The sequence below is a fragment of the Triticum aestivum genome, chromosome 4D (assembly GCF_018294505.1).
Source record: "Triticum aestivum cultivar Chinese Spring chromosome 4D, IWGSC CS RefSeq v2.1, whole genome shotgun sequence".
In the NCBI taxonomy this organism is placed as follows: domain Eukaryota; kingdom Viridiplantae; phylum Streptophyta; class Magnoliopsida; order Poales; family Poaceae; genus Triticum; species Triticum aestivum.
In genome coordinates, this window is record NC_057805.1 from 419,188,488 (window position 1) to 419,208,567 (window position 20,080).

The 20,080-nt window shown below is 48.9% G+C and overlaps 1 protein-coding gene across 2 annotated transcripts; it reads right to left on the reverse strand.

Moving 5' to 3' along the window:
- Positions 1–1,664: 1,664 nt before the first annotated feature.
- Positions 1,665–5,414, reverse strand: LOC123098292 (glucan endo-1,3-beta-glucosidase 1). Of its 2 annotated transcripts, none has more exons than XM_044520252.1 (5): positions 5,147–5,414; positions 4,058–4,171; positions 2,445–3,386; positions 2,327–2,354; positions 1,665–2,230 (listed from the first exon to the last, which is right to left on the reverse strand). In XM_044520252.1, exons 2-5 carry the CDS (start codon positions 4,125–4,127, stop codon positions 1,861–1,863), a joined length of 1,410 nt encoding a protein of 469 aa, XP_044376187.1. In that variant the 5' UTR covers positions 4,128–4,171; positions 5,147–5,414; the 3' UTR covers positions 1,665–1,860. The 2 variants fall into 2 exon arrangements, with proteins under 2 accessions (XP_044376187.1, XP_044376188.1); XM_044520253.1 differs by having other exon boundaries at positions 4,058–4,168; positions 5,147–5,393.
- Positions 5,415–20,080: the final 14,666 nt, after the last annotated feature.

Consider the following 20,080-nt stretch of genomic DNA (forward strand, 5'->3'; position numbering starts at 1 on the left):
ACGATATTCATATATTTCTGAAATATGTACATGGTTTTTTTATAAAATGTTTATACAATGTAAAAAAATTATGAAGTATAAAAAATATTTCGTAGCAATAAAAATATTTCGTAGAAATATTCACATTTTAAACAAATATTCTTGCTTTTCATAAACTGTTTATGACATTTTTAAAAATAATTTATACATCGGTTGTCCGTGTGGTTTAACAAAAATGTAAAAAATAGTCCATGTGGTTTAACAAAAATGTTTCATGCCAATTAAAAAAATCAAGATGTATTTTAAAAATGTTTAACATGTATAGGAAAAAAATTGCGGGAATAGGAGAAAAATGTTTAAAGCATGTATTTGAAATAAAATGGGCATCGTGTATTTGAAAAATATTCAATGTGTATGAAAAAAAGTTTCATGTGTATATGAAAAATGCACAGTGTGTTTTGAGAAAAAATAGACATGTGTTGAAAAAATCCATAGAAAACCGGTGAAGAAATGCCAAAAAAAAGGAAAACAAAGAAATGAGTGAAGAAACACGATAAAACAGAAAACATAAGAGAAACGAAGAAGCACGGTGAAAAATGCTAAAAACTGATAAAAACGAAAAAAGCCTAAAGAAATGAACAAAAATCAAAATTGTACATCGGCCGCGTGCTGTAGGCGAGGCCGATTTACGTCCCGCAGTAGGCGAGATATAGGACTCGTGGCAAAGAAGGTGAGAGCCCATCGGTATGTGTTTTCTCCTAACTGTTGAATCCTGTACGTTGCGGCCGAGAGAGTTTGCAGCGCCGCCGCCACCGCTAGGAATTTTTTGGTCCCCTCGCCTCCGACCGCCATCTTGGCGCCTAGAGGTGGGGGGACCTCGCATCTTCAGAATACTATGATCTTCGTCATCGTCTAGTGATCATCGTATTTTGTGAGAATAAATTTACTCTCTTTCTTTTGACGGTGCCATAAGGTTATAGAGTTTTCTGTCCTCGCAAATTCGATTATTCGGATCTGATGATATTACGTTGGCGTGTCAAACTTTTTCTGTTGGTTTGATTCTTTGTGAAGTTGAAGTGTTTCATCGACATTATGGTGAAGATTTTGTGATCCGACGTCCTACACTTCTAGGGGATCATCCCCGGCCCAAGTATCAAGGCTTCCCATCTTTTTGGATGAGCAACTCAAGGTGCTTTCAAAAATTATTATTGGTAATGTTTGTGCGGGTGAGAGAGTAACAACATCGTTGCTCCAGTCCAATTGTAGCCTTTTTACCGAAGTCTTTGGAGTATTTCTTCTAACAGAGATTGATACGGCGAAGAAGGTGTTTCCAAGAGATTTCATTGTAATTCTTAGTCATAGAAGTTACTTTGTATTTTTTTGGATTTTAGATCCAAATCAATGTACTTGTAACTATTATGAGTATGAATAAAATTGCAGGTGTTCCTAAAAAAAAACTGCTGAATCGTGTACAACAGATCAAACAACATCAGGAACACTACTGCTACTTTGGGTGGTCTCTTTCCCGCCGATTGTGATACCCACCCTGTGACATGACAAATTCCCCTATACTTCTATTTCACTCCTACTGTCTTTCGGTTACTAGTGAGTACATTAAATTGTCTGAACAACTGTTTTTTTTAATGTCTGAACAATTTAATCGGCTACTAGTGAGTACATGCACATCGAATTGTCTGAACAATTTCATCAATATGCCCACTGTATATCGTATTACAATATTATTCTGACTGTATTGTATTTTACAACGCTGCTATTACATGTTACTATGGAGTTGTCGGCCGACGCGACAAGAACGGGCGTGATCTAACAACAACGTGAGCTCTCCTCTCTATAGCTAATTCAAATTCACACTCACATAATTTACATCAGATCGGGCGACGCGACGAGAACGGCAAGAACAATGGCGGACACAAGAGTGGAGGCAGCCAAAGAGGCGACGTGGCGGCACCCCATGCCGTAAGGCTCGAGGGTGCCGCTGGGCCCGAAGGTCCCGCTCCCGTTGAAGCTCCCGGGCGGGCCGAACGCCGACGGGGGACCGAAGCCAGACGGTGGGCCGAACCCAGACGGGGGACCGAAGCCACTCGCGGGAGGGCCGAAGCCGGTCGGAGGGGGCCCGAAGTCGGACGGAGGGCTCGAGCCGACCGGAGGCGTGAGGCCACCCGACGGAGGGGCGAGGCTCGTCGGCGGGCTGGCACTCGGCACGGTCGAGTTGGAGCCCCCCGCCATGGTGCTGCAACCACGAAATTGGTACCGTGTCAGATTCGTGAAACGATCTCGGAGCACGAATGTGGTGACTATTTGAGGTGTCGCGAGAAATGGTGCTCACCTTCCTGCGAAGACGCACGATCCTGAGCCTGCAACGAGCGATCAACATGAAAGAATCAGAGAACATATATCCATGGTGGTACGTACAGGAGAAGAAGCTTTGCCGGACTGCTGCTTACTGGGATCGGTGGTGGTGGTCGTGGCGGTGCCATTGAAGGAGCAGGTGGCGCCGGTGCTGGAGCCCTTCTGGTAGTAGTCGTTGTAGGCGTAGGAGGCCAGCGCCGCCAGGTTGTTCTGCTTGTAGCAGGCCCCGCCGGGCTGTATCGCCGAGCAGTCGGCCTGGCCCTGCCCGCACGCCCAGCTCAGCCCCGCCTGCAGCGCCGTCGGGTCCGCGTTCTGCAGCGCCACGCAGAACGTCCCCGACGCCAGCGACCGCCTCCCGCCGCCTCCACCGGCAGCATGATGCAAGTAGCTGTGGTACACCAGCGCGCCGTCGAGCTCCAACTCGGCCGCGATCAGCGGGACGCCCGAGAAGCCGAGCGCCCGCATCGCGGCGTACGCGTCGCCGACTCTGGCGTCGTCGTCGGTGGCCTCCCGCGCGCGAGCCTGCTTGAGGAAGAGCGGCGAGCCGGTCTCGCTCAGGAACCGCAGGACGAGCCCCGCGACGGCGGCGGACCAGGACGGGGCGAGAGGCACCGACGACAGCGCGGTGGACACCCTGACGCGGCCGTCGAGGCGGGCGGCGGCGAGCGCGGCGTGGAGGTTGAGCATGGCGGGGACCAGCGAGTGGGCGTCGCCGGGGGAGCCGGAGCTGGACGACAGGGCGTCGTCTCCCGCCAGGACGTGTGTGATCATGGTCGCCGGGAGGAACGGCGCCACGTTGGCGGCGACCCAGAGCCGGGCCTCCTCCCGGAACTCGGCCATGTGCTGCAGCCGCGAGTTGGGGACGGTGACCATGACCTCCGCTCCGGTGTTGGCGAGTGACCGCAGCAGCCGGTGGTCTGCTCCGCCGCACACGCGCGCCTGCTTGGTCTGCTTAGACGACTGCACGATCTTCGCCAAGTCTGACGGAGAATCCTCCGTCTCCGTGGGGAGCATCGTGTTGTCCCCCAGAGAAGTGCCTGTCCATCATGAGTTCATGACATCAAGGTGAAGTTGAGTTCAGTTGTCAGTGATTGTCAGTGTGCAGTTAAGATTTTCCTTGTTTGGCCACATCATTGGAGCTTTAGGGCTGAGTCTGTTCAGTGCTCGAGTGGCAAATGCTATAATTTGGATAACTGCGAGTGATAAGGCTTTTGCATGTGTCAAAGAGAGAGAATGATCGAGAATGTACGTAAGATAGTTAGGTAGGTGCATCACAGCACGAGGCCACAACCGATGAGCTAGCTAGCCTGTACGCGTGTTGCGTCTGCTTCTCGCCTTTTTTGCTCATGGCTCACTCAAGATAAGACTCTGGAAAGGGAACGCGCATCGCAGCTTAGAAAGTCCCTTTGTGCTGCTGCGCGCTTTCAAGAAAACGAAAACGAATAGAACTCTGTCTGTCTGTGTGCCGTGCTGTCGCGTCTTTGGAAAAAGACGCCACGTCATGTAGTGCCGCCATGTTACATCCTTTTCTGTCTTTCTTTCCATCGTTCTTTCTTTCTACGATGCTCTACGTACGTCCGGAAATGTATGTCGAGTTAAGTAACGAATCTTGGGCCGGGGACAGAAAGGAAAGCGAGAATGGAACCCGGCACCGGCAGCACCGTACTGAAACTGAAACTGAAACCGGAGCACGGGCCTAGACACATACCTGACGCCGCGTTGGAGAGAAGAAGAAGGACGAGGATAAAAACGCATCCCTGCCATCTCTCGCGCAACATTGGAGCTTCTTCCTGCGTGCGACGACGATCGATGCAAACACCTGCTGGAACGAACTCGAGGCAGCAGAGATGTCAGAATATGCCCATACAAACAATGGAATTTTGCAATTTCTCCATAAATATGTTCCAGCCTTAAGGGGAAAAAAGCCCATAAATTATCGTGATGGAATACTATTCTTATTATTTGAGTCCCGCAAATTAACATGGCATGCATACGCGGGCCTGCGGCATTATTTGAGCTCCATGATGCGTGCCTCCAGATGGATCGTCACCCGCAACACTAGTCCTACACCAGCAGGACACGACGCCACACGGAAAGAAGGAAATAATTGATTTTTTGAGGAGAAGAAGATGGAGTGGAACACTTTGGTCACTGTTGTTACGGCCGCGTGTGACACCGACCGATGAACCGATTCCATCAAAAGTGTCAACATCTGACAGGGCCACGGTTACATGCATAGTCCAAGGACAGTTACGTTTATCACCCGCCCAATACAATTTGGTGGTAAACGGAGACACCTAACACTATCCCTATCCTAACAAGTATGCTTCATCACGATTTAGAGTAACTAACTGGTTAAGCTATAGCTCCTGATTAACTAACAACAGCTTCTTTTGCAGTACTGCAAATGGGTGGTTCGTGTAAAGGAAAAACACATGCAATTTTTGCTTCTTCACATGCATCCTGCTATTTTTGCTCGTAGCTGAGGTATGCTCCATGGATTGAATAAGAAAAACCACACAATTATTGGATACATAGGTTCTTCCAGCACCCTTAAGCTTAATTTGGCTTCACTACTGCGAACATACACATGCTTGAGTATTACTAATTCCTAGTAAAAGCACCAATCGGGCGATCTAACATAATCTTCCTATCTGCATGCGGAAGCGGTTGAATTGAGCTTGTGAAGCTAAAAGACAAGGAATCGTATCTCAAAACAAGCTAGAGAATTTAAGAAAAAAGGGCAAGCTCAATTCAGTGGAACTGTGGAAGAACTGGCGATGATTGCCGTACATACCTCGACTGGCCGGCCCCAGGAAGCCAGAGCTTGCTTTGCTTGCTTCTCCCGGACGAAAAGCTACTGTACGTATGGTGGAAACGAGAGGTTGTTAACGCTTAACTAGACCCCTGGATCGATCCTCCCCTCGTGTTTCTTGGAGCCTGCAGTCCGTCCGCGGCGGGGAGAGGCCTTCGCTCAGGGCTCTATGTATGCCTGACCATGTGAGCAGAAGCGCATGGCCTTTTTTATACGCGCACTAGGCAACCACACTCACGCTGACGCGCGCACACACGGCTGACTGTGATTGGGTGATGCCGCCACCAAGAGATGCCAAGGCGGTGCAGCGGCGAGAGAAAGTGCTTGCCGACTTGTGTGTGGCTGGCTCGTACGCACTGCACGCGGCCAAGCAGGAAACAAGAGACAGGTTGTATTTGCTTGTGTGTGTGTGTGTGTTGTCCGCCGTCATTTCGTCCGTTAAACGTGTGCGTTTTGCACACGGGCGCATGCTGTCACTTTGATTTTCCTGGCTGGGGTTGCGGGGTGTCGGACGTGGTCGGTCGCTGCCCGTGCGTGTCGCCGAAAGATCGAGATTGTTTCATGCACGTTCTACGCTATATGCCTTTGTACTGTTAACATTCAGTTTGGAAGAGCTTCAGTGCCTTTTTTTGTTCTAGCAAAAGCTCAATTTAACTGAATCCACCGTAAGAGCACACGAGTCTCGCCATGACCGGTGAGAAACCCGGGTTGAGTTTGCGTGGACGTGTGGTGGTGTTGGGTACAACTTCGACCCAGAATCTCCCCAACCTACAGAGAGCGAACCCAGTTTCGAGTTCGTCAAACCGGCCGTGCCGAATCGACGGCAGGTGACTCATCCGCACATCGCAATCCCAACTCCCCCTCGAAACATGCATGATCCCCTCTTTCTCTTTCTTTCTTTCTTTATTTATTATTATCTCTCCGCCGAATAATCCCTATCCCTCCTTTATCTGACGCCGATTCAAAAGTAAAGCATGGCCTATGCACTTGATTAAGCCGATCCAAAAGCAAAGCATGTTAGCATGGACTATGTTGTTGATTAATTAGCTAGCCAATCCAGGTTTACTTTCACAGTCTGGTGACGCCAACTCGTGGATATCCTCATACCATCGCTGCTTTCCGGTGTCATCAGCGCTAAGGTTTTCCGTCTGGTTGCACCAAGAAAAGGTAAGGCTCTCCTTTCTGGCTTTAGGATACACTAGCAAAAGAGCCTATGCGTTGCAACGGGAAAGAAAACATAACACACGCTCTTAACCCAACAACCATCATTGAAGACCACAATACGTCCATCCCCTTTATTGTAGCGAGGCATCATATTTGTGCTGCCGGTTATCCTCCTTCTCACCTTCGCCGGCGATGGCCTCGGTGTTCACACAAACAAAATAAAACGTGTTCGAATATGGTTAATCCTAAGGCGTCTCTCTCTTCCTCTCTCTCTCTCTCTCTCTCTCTCTCTCTCTCTCTCTCTCTCTCGCATTCTCTCACTCTCGCAATGAGAAATCTGTTGTTTTCCCCTGCGACGTTTTTCAGAGGTATGCATGTGTATTTATTGATGTTTTCTTTTCCCTATATGGTTATAGTGGGGTGTTTATTTGCAATTCGGATCGCCGCCGGTACGAAAGAAAAAGGATCGTGCGCTATAAATTATAAGTTTGCTTCTAAAACAATATTTTAAAATATTTAACAGGTAGAATTAACATCATATTCATATTCCACAGATTTTTCTAATGAAATTTCATATATAACATGTTAAAATCGGAGTTACAGTTTAAAAGATACGTACTCCCTCTATAAAGAAATATAAGAGCATTTAGATTACTAAAGTAGTGTTTTAAATGCTTTTATATTTCTTTACGGAGGGAGTATAATTTAGAAACTCATTTGTTTGACTTAACTATCTTCCAAAATAATATTTAAAAATACTTAACAGGTAAAAATAATCTCATATTCATATTCTACGTATTTTTCTAATCAAATTTCATATATAATATGTTCAAATCGGAGTTACGGTTTAAAATATATGAATGATTTAGAAAAAAAACATTTGTTTGACTTATATATGATCCGAGGATGAATTACCTAAAAGATAAGGGTGGTTTTCAAAAATGTAAAATAACGGTTCGGGTGTGACTTAAAACAGGACTGCGGGTTGAGTTATCAGAAATAAAGGGACTTTTCTGAAAAATGCCATGACGGACGAGAATAAACCCAATTTGCTTTATTATAGCAATTATGCCCGTGCGTTGTAACGGGAAATTATGTAGTTGTGCTAGATATAAAAAATTCTAAATCAAATGTCAGGATGAGATAAGGACTTTTAAAATATCATTTCACAAACTATGTCTAAGTGATGTCATGATGAAATAAGGGACTTCTAAAAATTCATTTAAAAAACTAAACATGTGATGGTTTGATCACGATTTGATTTCCTAAGGCGTCACAACGAAAAAAAAATTGGCTGAGCAAACTGCATTAATAGACCCTGCTTGAGCTAGAGTGATGAATGATGTGCCTCGTCTTGACCTAGCATAGAGGTGTTTACCATACCAGTACCGTGGTACCAGAATAAACATAGTTGTGTATGAATGCAAAATAGACATTTATCATTTTTGCATAGCTTACAAGAACTAACCAATAGGAAGCTATGTCTATTTTTTTGGTCTCAGCGTTGTGTGAAACACGAAGACCATTTTTAAACCCGACGCAAAGGGACTAAATAAAATCATAAAACGACCTCCACAGATCCCCTAATAAAACTTCTATGCAAGCGACGGTTCGTTTTGTTAATTATTTATAGATATGTTTCAATTTTTGGGAACATTTTCTACAATTCATGTACATGTTTTTCTATTTCCAGAATATGTTTTAAATACTGGATTATTTAAAAAAAATTATGAACATTTTTTTATTTCATGAACATCTATTTGTGATTTGTGAATATTTTTATAATATGCGACCAATTATATGATTTTCAAATATTTTTTGAATTCATAAACAGTTTATGATTATTAATATATTTTTAAAGCTCACAAGTTTTTGAAATTTGGTTATTTTCAAAATCCTGAATTAACTTAAAGAAGAAAAGTGAAAAATTAAAATGAAAAAGTAAAAAGCAAATAACAAAACAGGGGGCGCCACCACCCGCACATGGGCCGGCCCGTTAGGGCGTGCGAGAGGAGGAGGCACGTACATACAGAGAAAAAGGGGTGGGAAGCAGGGATCGAACCTGGGTCGCCAGCGTGGTAGACCATTGCCTTAGCCATCGGATTGTTTGAGTTCTTGTACAATTTGAATGTATTACACTTTAAGAAGCAAACCCGGCGGCGATGTTGAAATAAAACGAATCGTTTTACTTACGGATGGCATAGTGGGTAATTTTCTGCCAACTTTGGGGGCAATTTAAATGACGTACGGACAGAAACCCAATTCTCTTTATTATTAGGTAAAGAAGAAGCGTTGCAAATCGGCTAACCGATCTTGTGCGCGATTGGCCGCCTCGCCACGCTTGCTATGCGATATGGCGCGCACACCACTCTGGATGCTTTAGGGCAACTCCAACGCGGATCACCAAAACATGCCTTGGAACGATGGCCGGCCTTGCTGGAACGAGGGCGGCAACAATGTTGGAACGGTGTTGGCGTTGCTAAAACTGGCCGACGCAGATGTTGGAACGGAGAGGGGTGTTGCTAGGATTGGCCGACATCGATGTTGGAACGGCGTCTAGCGTTGCTGGAATTTGCTGGCGCCATTGTTGGAACAACAACTGATGTTACTGGAATGAGGGCCTACATGAGTGTTGCAACCCTAGCACGGTAGTGCTGGAACCTGCCAGCGCCACTATTGGGCCGGCAGCTGGTGTTGTTGGAACCGGGCAGCGGCAAGGCTGCAACCCTAGCGCAACGGTGCTGGAACGACAGCTGGTGTTGGTATGAGCCGAATGGTGGTGCCCCTGCGAGCCAATGAGGTATGTGTTGATGCTGCAACCGCGCGAGGGGGGGGGGCATGCCGCTTGATGGGAGAATGTGGGGAAGGGCATCGCGGCTTATGCTGGAGTGCCGCAGCACCAAGAGATCCCTCTGCAAGGATGGGGCGAGGGTGTAGAGGGGGAGCGCGTCTCTCAGGAGGAGCCTCCTGGGGAAGAGGGGTATGACGGGAGGATGGAGATGGCCGGCGAAGGATAGGGACAACCCATGGGGCAGATCGAGCAGCTGACACGATGGCAACGAACGAAGCACGAGGTGATGGATCGGTCGCTCGTGTTGGTCGATCTGCATGTATCGTCGGCCTTCTGATATGTATTTAGTCAACCTCCTTTTCTTTTCTCTATCTCTACTGCCAGGTAGAACATTTCGTACAACCTTACGTACGTTCCCAGCTTCGTCCAACCTTACGTACGTCCCCTCCCGCCCTTCAGCTTGCTTTTGCATCGTCCCCGTTAGGAGGCAAGCAATCGCTCTTCCAAATCCATCCAAGCTAATAAGCACGTCACAAAGACCTTTTGCAAAGAAAGCATCAGGATAATGTGACATTGGGGTGGAGTGGGCACCAAAGCCACATCCGAGCGCCCAGGTGAGTTCACCTCTAGTTGCTGACATGACGGAGGCGAATCATATCCCTCGCATGACGTCATCCGAGTCCACCTTCCAATGCTCCATTGACAGAGGCGAAGCAAGGCTCGGGCATAGCTCCAGAACCTCGTTCATGATCTGTAGCACCAGAGCCACGACACAGGGATCAAGGCAGACATGGATTGGGAGTTGTCCCGAACATGAGGACGAGGGAAGAAACAACCATATAGCTCTGCTCCCGTATCCTGTACGGAGCCAACACCGACCTCACCAAGATGATGCAACATCGGAGAGGTCTACAACATAGCTAGCACAAGAAAGAGCGTGCTCAAAGCAACCTTTGCCCAACACAGAACGCTCCCAACATGTGTCAGCAAGCCTTGTAACTGCTCGGTCTAAGCTGCCAGAGTGAACTGTAGCACCACATCAGACGGGGTTGCCGAACCAATGGTTGCGGATACGAGCGGACGCCCAAGACCCACGACCGAAGCGCCATGGAGGGGTGTGCAGATTCCGTCACACCCTCACAAGTCACATGAAGCCAGAGCTTGACGATGCTCCGTGCCGAGGCGGGTGCATGCAACACAACAAGGCATGCAAGTGAGTTGAGTAGACGCCTAGGGCGTGTTTGGTTGCCCGCATCGAGCCCAACCAGGCCCGCACGGGAAGGAAGAGGCCTGTTTGGTTGCCTGGTTTCACTGTTGGGCCTGCATCGCACGCTTCTCAAAGTAGCCAAGAGCCTGGCTCACTGGAAACGCTTGGATCGGCAGTTTCTCACGAGCCAGGCTGAGTGCGGCGCGAGGTCGCACGGGCGGGTGCGACGCGAGGGCGAGGGGGGATGGCGGGAGATGGGAAATCTGGCGCACCGTCCCGGCGCCAAATCTAGCCTCACCCCCTTTCACTCACTCACCCATAGCCACTACCCCCTTTCTTCCCTACTGCCTCACCACCGGCGGCGGCTGCGATTTCATATCTACGCTAGAGGCGGTGGCGGCGGCGGAAGAGGCGGCGGATCTGGTGCTCCCCTTGCTGTTGGCCACCGTCTAGTCGACCTTGTCTGTGCCATGGCTCCCCCTACGTCGTCCTCATCTTCGAAGCCGGTAAGCAGCACCCCCTCCCCCCTTTGTTAGGTCAGTGGTTAGGCCATTAGCCGTTAGGCAAGGTATAGAATCGATTTCCCACTGAACGAACCGTTGATGTCGACTAGGTTATGGACGCACGGATGAGGCTGATAATTCAGGTACCAACACTGATAAGTGTGATTCAGGCATGGGTCATGTTCATGCACCAGAGAGTTTTTCGTCATGCTGGGAGACCTTTGATCTGCTATGGTCCAATGTTTATCCGGGAACAGGAGAGGATCCATAATCTGAATTACATCTACAACTGCAATGACGTCGAGGCTCTGTGGATGCTTCGAATGAAAAGAGCACCATTTTCCAGGCTTGTCGAGACCTTCAGGAGCAGGGGCTGCTACAAGATAACATCAACACCAGTGTGGAAGAGCAAGTGGCCATGTTCCTCCATGTTGTTGGCCATAACCAGAGGTTCAGGGTCATTCACAACATGTTCAGGAGATTAATGGAGACCATCTCTAGGTACTTCAAGCAGGTGCTTTTTTTGCTTTTGGGGAGCTTAGAGGAGAGATGATCAGGAGACAATCTGGCCAGACTCCACCCAAGATTCGCGGAAGCCCAAGATGGTATCCATACTTCAAGGTGAGCATTGACAATATACACTTTTCATGGCTTGATATGCTCGTATTGTTCAAGTTGAGCACTAACACAGGCTTGTGATGCCATTTTCAGGATTGCATTGGGGCAATAGATGGTACTCATGTCACTTCCAGAGTTCCTAGGTCACAGTCTGTAGCATACAGGGGGAGGAAGTGAAGGAAATATGCCCTAGAGGCAATAATAAAGTTGTTATTTATATTTCCTTATATCATGATAAATGTTTATTATTCATGCTAGAATTGTATTAACCGGAAACTTAGTACATGTGTGGATACATAGACAAACAGAGTGTCACTAGTATGCCTCTACTTGACTAGCTCGCTGAATCAAAGATGGTTAAGTTTCCTAGCCATAGACATGAGTTGTCATTTGATTAATGGGATCACATCATTAGAGAATGATGTGATTGACTTGACCCATTCCGTTAGCTTAGCATTTGATTGTTTAGTATATTGCTATTGCTTTCTTCATGACTTATACATGTTCCTATGACTATGAGATTATGCAACTCCCGAATACCGGAGGAACACTTTGTGTCCTACCAAACATCACAATGTAACTGGGTGATTATAAAGGTGCTCTACAGGTGTCTCCGATGGTACATGTTGAGTTGGCATAGATCAAGATTAGGATTTGTCACTCCAATTGTCGGAGAGGTATCTCTGGGCCCTCTCGGTAATGCACATCACTATAAGCCTTGCAAGCAATGTGACTAATGAGTTAGTTGCGGGATGATGCATTACGGAACGAGTAAAGAGACTTGCCGGTAACGAGATTGAACTGGGTATTGAGATACCGACAATCGAATCTCGGGCAAGTAACATACCGATGACAAAGGGAACAACGTATGTTGTTATGCGGTTTAACCGATAAATATCTTCCAGGTTCCGCTATTGGTTATTGACCGGAGATGAGTCTCGGTCATGTCTACATAATTCTCGAACCCGTAGGGTCCGCACGCTTAACGTTTGGTGACGATCGGTATTATGAGTTTATGTGTTTTGATGTACCGAAGGTAGTTCGGAGTCCCGGATGAGATCGAGGACATGACGAGGAGTCTCGAAATGGTCGAGATGTAAAGATCGATATATTGGACTACTATATTCGGACATCGGAAAGGTTCTGAGTGGTTCGGATATTTATCGGAGTATCGGAGAGTTACGGGAATTCGCCGGGGAATATATGAGCCTTATTGGGCTTTAGGGGAGAGAGAGAGGGGCTGACTAGGGCAGGCAGCGCGCCCCCCAAGTCCTAGTCCGAATTGGGCTAGGGGGAGGGGCGGCGCCCCCTCCTTCCTTCTCTTCTCTCTTCCCCTTCCTTCTCTCCTACTCCTACTACTTGGAAAGGGAGGAATCCTACTCCCGGTGGGAGTAGGACTCCCCATGGCGCGCCATAGTAGAGGGCCGGCCCTCCCCCTCCTCCACTCTTTTATATACGGGGGAGGGGGATGAGGACATAGACCTGGGGTAGGGTAATAGGCCTGACCTATACGTCGTACCTAAGGTCCTTGTCTTAGAAGCAAAGAAGTTCAAGAGTAAATAGGGAGGGCCCAACAAAGGTGTCCAGTGCAATCCACTCGACCTACCATTCACTCGGAGATCCCTCCTTCTTTAGGTCACTCGACCACTCAACCATTCGACCATGTAAAAGACCACTCGACGTACAGAAGACCTAAAGCCACTCTGCGCAGCAACGGTCGGGCGTTTACTCATAGACTTAATGATCATTTATAGCACTTTATTATTGACGTTACCTGTAATGCTCCTTCTTTATGAACATTGAACCCTGTGTAACGGAGGGGAGCTGGGGCCCTGGCGCACTCTATATAAGCCACCCCCTCCTCTGGGCAAAGGGTTCGCACCCCCTGTAACACACACGCATATAATCCAGTCGACCGCCTCCGGGCTCCGAGACGTAGGGTTGTTACTTCCTCCGAGAAGGGCCCGAACTCGTAAAACTCGTGCGTACAGCTTCCCCATAGCTAGGATCTTGCCTCTACATCCCTACCCCCATTCTACTGTCAGACTTAGAACCACGACAGTTGGCGCCCACCGTGGGGCAGGTGTCTTAGCGACTTGTTGGAGAAGTTGCAATTTTTCCGATCCCCATCAGCGTGGTTTCAGGCGGAGGATTGGTTGAGGGCCGCGAGATCCGTCTCGGCACGCTCGTGTTCATCGCCGACGACGCCGCTTGGCTCCAAGAAGCTCCACTCGACGTCGAGGCGCTCCCCGTCCGCGGGGCAACGCACTTTCGCGCGTGCGTCCTTCTGCGGCAGCCGTCGACTCAGTATCGGTCGGCTCCGGTGGCGTCTTCACTCCCTGCTGCCCGCCGGCACAAGCGTTCCGGTCGGTCGAGGCTCCAGCGGTGGGTGAGGCATGCGGTGGCTCGCCAATCGGCCACCCCCCAAGTCGCAGCAATCGAGCCCGACGAAACTCTCTATGGCCTGTTCGACCTGTCGACTAGCTCCGTTGAGACCGCGTCCGAGTGCGACAGCAGTGACCCCGCGGCGGAAGTCCTGATGGTCAACGGACCGCGCAGTCCTCCTGGCTTCCCCCGCGACGACGGTGGTGATGGCGGAGGCGATCCGTTGCGTGCCCACGAGAAGTACCGCCCCGAGCCCCTCTCTTCGCAGCAGAGGGAAGAGCTTCGCCGCCGTAACATGGATGCACTTCACACTCCTATCGTTGGAGAAACCCCCGAGGTCCGGGCCCTGGAGGAGGTGCGCCTGGCCAACTTGGCTAAGCGCACTCGACTGGAGAATCTCCAGCACGCACTCGACGAGCGTGCTCGGCAGCGAGTTCCTGAATCCAGTCGACGACAACTTTTCCCGCCTCCAACCAGGTATATCGAACTCCGATCCAGAATCTCACAGCTGCTGCCCGAATAGCAGAGTCGATTCAGCCTTCCCAGTTGGAGGCTGGTAGAGGTTTGATGCAGATCCGGGCTTTTCTCCGGGCGGCGGGGGAGCAGAACACAGCAATGTCACAGTCTCGGAATAGGATTCATAGTAGATCTGTAATGGCAGACACAGTTCAGTCGGCCCACAGCCCAAGATCACCTCCAAGGCGTGAGGGATGTGGAGATCGACAGGATCAGTACAGAAACCGTGAGCAGTATGATCATCGTCGAGTACCCACGCCTCCCCCGAGGAGTGGGTCATACGCGCCTTGGCAACACGATGACAGACGCCCTCACAGTGGTGGGCGAAGGATTCCAGTCGACCCCCGGGAGCCGGGCTTTTACGCGAGATCCATTCTCGTTCAAGGTCTGGTTGATAGGAACAGGGCACACAGAGATGGCCACGATAGAGATTACCCGACCGGCAGCTGGGTGCATATTTCAGGTCCCGAGTGTTTCAGCAGTGATTCCTCCCAACTTCAGGTTGGCGACTAGAGTCAGCAAGTTCACTGGTGAGTCCAAGCCTGACACTTGGCTTGAGGACTACCGAGTGGCTGTGCAGATTGGTGGTGGCAATGATGAAGTGGCCATGAAGCACCTGCCTCTGATGTTAGAGGGTTCGGCCAGAGCGTGGTTGGATCAGTTAGCACTTGGCAGTATTTATAGCTGGGAAGAGCTTGCCCGAGTGTTTGTCAGAACATTTGAAGGTACATGCAAACGGCTAGCAGGGCTAACTGAGCTACAGTCTTGTGTGCAGAAGTCGAATGAAACTTTGAGAGATTATATCCAGAGATGGATCACGTGGCACCACACGGTGGAGAATGTGTCTGATCACCAAGCAGTTTGTGCCTTCAAGGAAGGCGTCAAGTATCGAGAATTGAATCTGAAGTTCGGTCGGACCGGAGATATGTCTCTGAGTCGAATGATGGAAATTTCCACCAAGTATGCTAATGGTGAAGAGGAGGATCGACTCCGGAGTGGCAAGAACAAAATAGTCGCCCACGAAACCGGAGGAGGGAACTCCAGTCGGAAGCAGAAACGCAAAGCCGAGCCAGCTGCTCCCGGAGAAGCCTTAGCCGTGACTCAAGAAAAGTTCAAGGGGAAGCCCAAAGGGCCATGGAACCCCAAGAAAGTGTTGGATTTACCATGCCACATTCACACTAAAAAAGATGAGGAGGGTAATCTCATTTACCCGAAACATACCACTCGACAATGTCGGCTCCTAATCCAGCAGTTCTGAGAGAAATAGCCCAAAGAAAGGAGAAAGAATCGGACAAAGTTGAGGATAAGGAAGAGGACGATGATGGTTACCCCCACGTCAATTCCACTCTGATGATTTTTGCTGATGTTGAGAGCAAGAGTCGACTGAAAGTCATCAACAGAGAAGTGAACATGGTCGCTCCGGCGACGCCCAGTTATTTGAAGTGGTCCCAGACTGCCATTACATTCGACCAGTCTGATCACCCGACACACATAGCCACCCCTGGGAGGCAAGCATTGGTGGTCGACCCAGTCGTCGAAGGCACTCAGTTGACTAAGGTTCTGATGGATGGTGGCAGTGGTCTGAATATTCTGTATGGACCTTGAAAGGAATGGGTATTCCGATGTCCAGACTCAGTGAAAGCAATATGAGTTTCCATGGGGTTATTCCTGGCAAGAAGGCTGAGTCACTCGGCCAGATCGCCCTCGATGTGGTTTTCGGTGATTCCAAGAATTACCGCAAAGAAAAGTTGACGTTTGAAGTCATCAATTTCCAGAGTGGTTATCATGCTATTCTGGGCAGGCCGGCTTATGCACGTTTCATGGCTCGACCATGTTACGTCTACCTCAAATTGAAGATGCCTGGCCCTAAAGGAGTGATCACTATCACTGGCAATCAGAAGAAGGCAGAAGAGTGCTTCCAGAAGGGCTCAAAGAACGCCGATGCGCAAATGGCAGTAGTGGAATTGCAGGAGTATCAAAAAAATGCAGATCCGAGTGATTTGTTGCGAGCTAAGAAGCCTGCCACGGATTTAGCATTTCAGTCGTCTGGTGAAACGAAGCCGAGTCATATTCACTCGACCTTTCCCAATGCTGCTCCGACTCACATTTCGACAACACTCGACTCCAAATAGGAAGAAGCGCTCATCCAGTTCCTCCGTGAGAACTGGGACATCTTTGCATGGAAACCTTCTGACATGCCAGGTTTTCCCAGGGGGCTGGCTGAGCACCGTTTGCGAGTCGACCCAAAAGTGAAACCAGTCAAAGAACATCTTCGACGGTCCGCCGTGCAGACGAGAAAAGCAATCGGTGAAGAAGTCGCTCGGCTCCTAGCAGCTGAGTTTATCCGAGAGATTTACCACTCCGAGTGGCTAGCCAATGTTGTCATGGTCCCCAAGAAGGACGACTCACTTCGCATGTGCATTGAATTCAAGCACATCAATCGGGCCTGCCCGAAAGATCACTTTCCTCTCCCCCACATCGATCAAATAGTCGACTCGACTGCAGGGTGTGAGCGCTTGTCCTTTTTGGACGCTTATTCTGGGTATCATCAGATCCGACTGTATGGACCCGATGAGATAAAAACAGATTTCATCACTCCATTTGGGTGCTTCTGTTATGTCACCATGCCATTCGGCCTGAAGAATGTTGGAGCCACATTCATGAGGATGATTCAGAAGTGTTTACTCACTCAAATCAGTCGGAATGTGGAAGCATACATGGATGACATTGTGGTCAAGTCACGTAAAGGTTCCGACCTGTTGGCTGACATTGCTGAAACTTTTGCCAACCTCAGAAGGTATGATATCAAGCTCAATCCATCAAAGTGCACATTCGGAGTTCCGGGCGGAAAATTACTCGGTTTCCTCGTTTCCGAACGGGGGATCGACGCTAATCCAGAGAAAGTTGGTGCCATTCTCCGAATGAAACGCCCTGTGCGTGTGCACGATGTCCAGAAGCTTACAGGTTGTTTGGCCACCTTGAGTCGATTCATTTCTCGCCTCGGTGAAAAGGCATTGCCTCTTTACCGACTAATGAAGAAGTCTGATAAGTTCGAGTGGACTCCTGAAGCTGATGCAGCATTTGCAGAGCTCAAAGCCCTGCTTTCCACCCAGCCGGTGCTTGCTGCCCCAATCAGCAAAGAGCCTTTACTGCTTTACATTGCAGCCACTGGACAAGTTGTTAGTACAGTACTTACGGTCGAACGGGAAGAGGAAGGAAAAGCCTATAAAGTTCAGCGCCCAGTATATTATGTTTCTGAAGTTTTGACCCCATCAAAGCAAAGATATCCACATTATCAGAAGCTTGTTTATGGGATTTATATGACCACGAAGAAGGTTGCACATTATTTCTCTGACCACTCCATTACAGTCGTCAGTGACGCTCCATTATCAGAGATTCTGAACAACAGAGATGCAACTGGTCGAGTGGCAAAGTGGGCGATTGAAATCCTTCCCTTGGATATTAAGTTTGAGGCAAAGAAAGCTATCAAGTCCCAAGCAATAGCAGATTTCCTCGCCGAGTGGATCGAACAGCAACTGCCGACTAAAATCCACTCGGAGCACTGGACCATGTTCTTTGATGGTTCCAAGATGCTGAATGGTTCCGGTGCTGGGTTGGTACTTGTATCCCCCCAAGGAGACAAGCTCAGATATGTTCTCCAGGTTCACTTTGATTCCTCAAATAACAAAGCGGAATATGAAGCACTCTTATATGGGTTACGTATGGCCATCTCACTCGACGTCCGTCGCCTCATGGTCTACGGCGACTCAGATTTAGTAGTCAATCAAGTGATGAAGGAGTGGGACGCCAGAAGCCCAGCTATGACTGGTTACTGCAATGCGGTGAGGAAGTTGGAAAAGAAATTTGAGGGGTTAGAGCTCCATCATATACCCCGACTGAAAAATCAAGCAGCCGATGACTTGGCAAAGATAGGTTCCAAGAGGGAAGCCATTCCCAGCAACGTGTTTTTAGAACACATTCATACACCTTCAGTTCAAGAAGATCCTTTCACTGAAGAGCCCCCGCAGCCTAAGAGTGCCACAGATCCGACTGAAGTCGAACTCCCAGCCGTGGTCGACCTGATCATGGAGGTTTTGGTCATCACTCCCGACTGGACAGTGCCATACATTGCGTATATCCTCAGGAAGGAACTCCCAGAGGATGAAGAAGAGGCTCGACAAATCGTCTGTCGATCCAAAACCTTTACTGTGATAAGAGGACAACTGTTTAGGGAAAGTGTAACTGGAGTCAGCCAGAAATGCATAACACCAGAAGAAGGTCGAATGATCCTCAACGACATCCACTCGGGGACCTGTGGTCACCATGCGTCCTCTCGGACCATTGTGGCCAAAGCATACCAAGCTGGATTTTATTGGCCACGAGCAAATGAAATGGCGAAAGATATAGTCGACAAATGTGAAGGCTGCTAGTTTTACTCCAATATGTCCCACAAGCCTGCGTCAGCCCTGAAGACTATTCCATTCGTCTGGCCCTTTGCTGTTTGGGGATTGGATATGGTTGGACCCCTGAGGACTGGTAGGAGCGGCTTCACTCACGTGCTTGTAGCAGTCGACAAGTTTACCAAATGGATTGAAGGCAAGCCTATCAAGAATCTTGAGGCCAGTACTGCCGTCAGTTTCATCAGAGAATTGGCATTCAGATATGGAGTTCCGCACAGCATCATCACTGACAACGGGTCGAACTTCGATTCTGATGAGTTCAGAGCCTTCTGTGCTTCCCAAGGCACACGAGTCGACTATGCTTCAGTCGCCCACCCGCAGTCGAATGGACAAGCAGAAAGAGCAAATGGCTTGATTCTCAAAGGACTGAAACCCCGACTGATGCGTGATCTCAAGCACGCAGCAGGCGCCTGGGTCGATGAACTTCCATCAATTCTTTGGGGATTGAGGACAACTCCCAATCGATCGACTGGCCGAACTCCATTCTTCTTGGTTTATGGAGCTGAAGTTGTTCTGCCGAGTGACTTACTTCACAATGCACCCCGAGTCGAGCTCTTCTCTAAAGATGAAGCAGAACAGGCCCGGCAGGACGCAGTCGATCTCCTAGAGGAGGAAAGAGAGATTGCCTTAATCCGGTCGACCATTTATCAGCAAGACTTGCGTCGATTCCATGCCAGAAACGTGAGGGGCCGAGCCTTTCAAGAGGGAGACTTGGTTCATTGAGTGGATCAGCAGAAACCACACAAGCTCGCCCCTGCTTGGGAAGGTCCCTTCATTGTCACCAGAGTTCTCCACAATGGAGCATACCATCTTTACAATGTCGAGCATCAGAAAGATGAGCCACGGGGTTGGAACGCGGAGCTGCTCCGCCCCTTTTATACTTAAGTACTCATTCAGATGAGATGTAATAAGAAATACCTTTATAGTTTGTTTATCAAAGACAACAGCTTTACAGTCTTCCTAAATGGTTGTTGTTACTATTGTTTGCGTCTGAAATCCCCCAGTGGGTGACTTTGCCGCGAATCCGTTTCGCCTAAAGTTTGAAAAATCCTACCGAGTGATGAGCAAGCCTCTCACTCGGGGGCTTAGCCGCGAATCCGTTTCGCCTAAGTTTGAAAAATCCTACCAAGTGATGAGCAAGCCTCTCACTCGGGGGCTTAGCTGCAGTCCAGTACTCGCCTAAGTGTGAAAAAATCCTACCGAGTGGTGAGCAAGCCTCTCAATCGGGGGCTTAGCTGCAGTCCAGTACTCGCCTAAGTGTGAAAAAATCCT

Excerpts from the sequence above, each read along its gene's own strand:
- LOC123098292 (XM_044520252.1), bottom strand. The coding sequence starts at position 4,127 with ATGTTGCGCGAGAGATGGCAGGGATGCGTTTTTATCCTCGTCCTTCTT. Across the intron at positions 2,355-2,444 it reads GACCACCACCACCGATCCCA|GCTCAGGATCGTGCGTCTTC; the intron begins GTAAGCAGCAGT and ends CGCTCGTTGCAG. Across the intron at positions 2,231-2,326 it reads TCGTGCGTCTTCGCAGGAAG|CACCATGGCGGGGGGCTCCA; the intron begins GTGAGCACCATT and ends TCGTGGTTGCAG.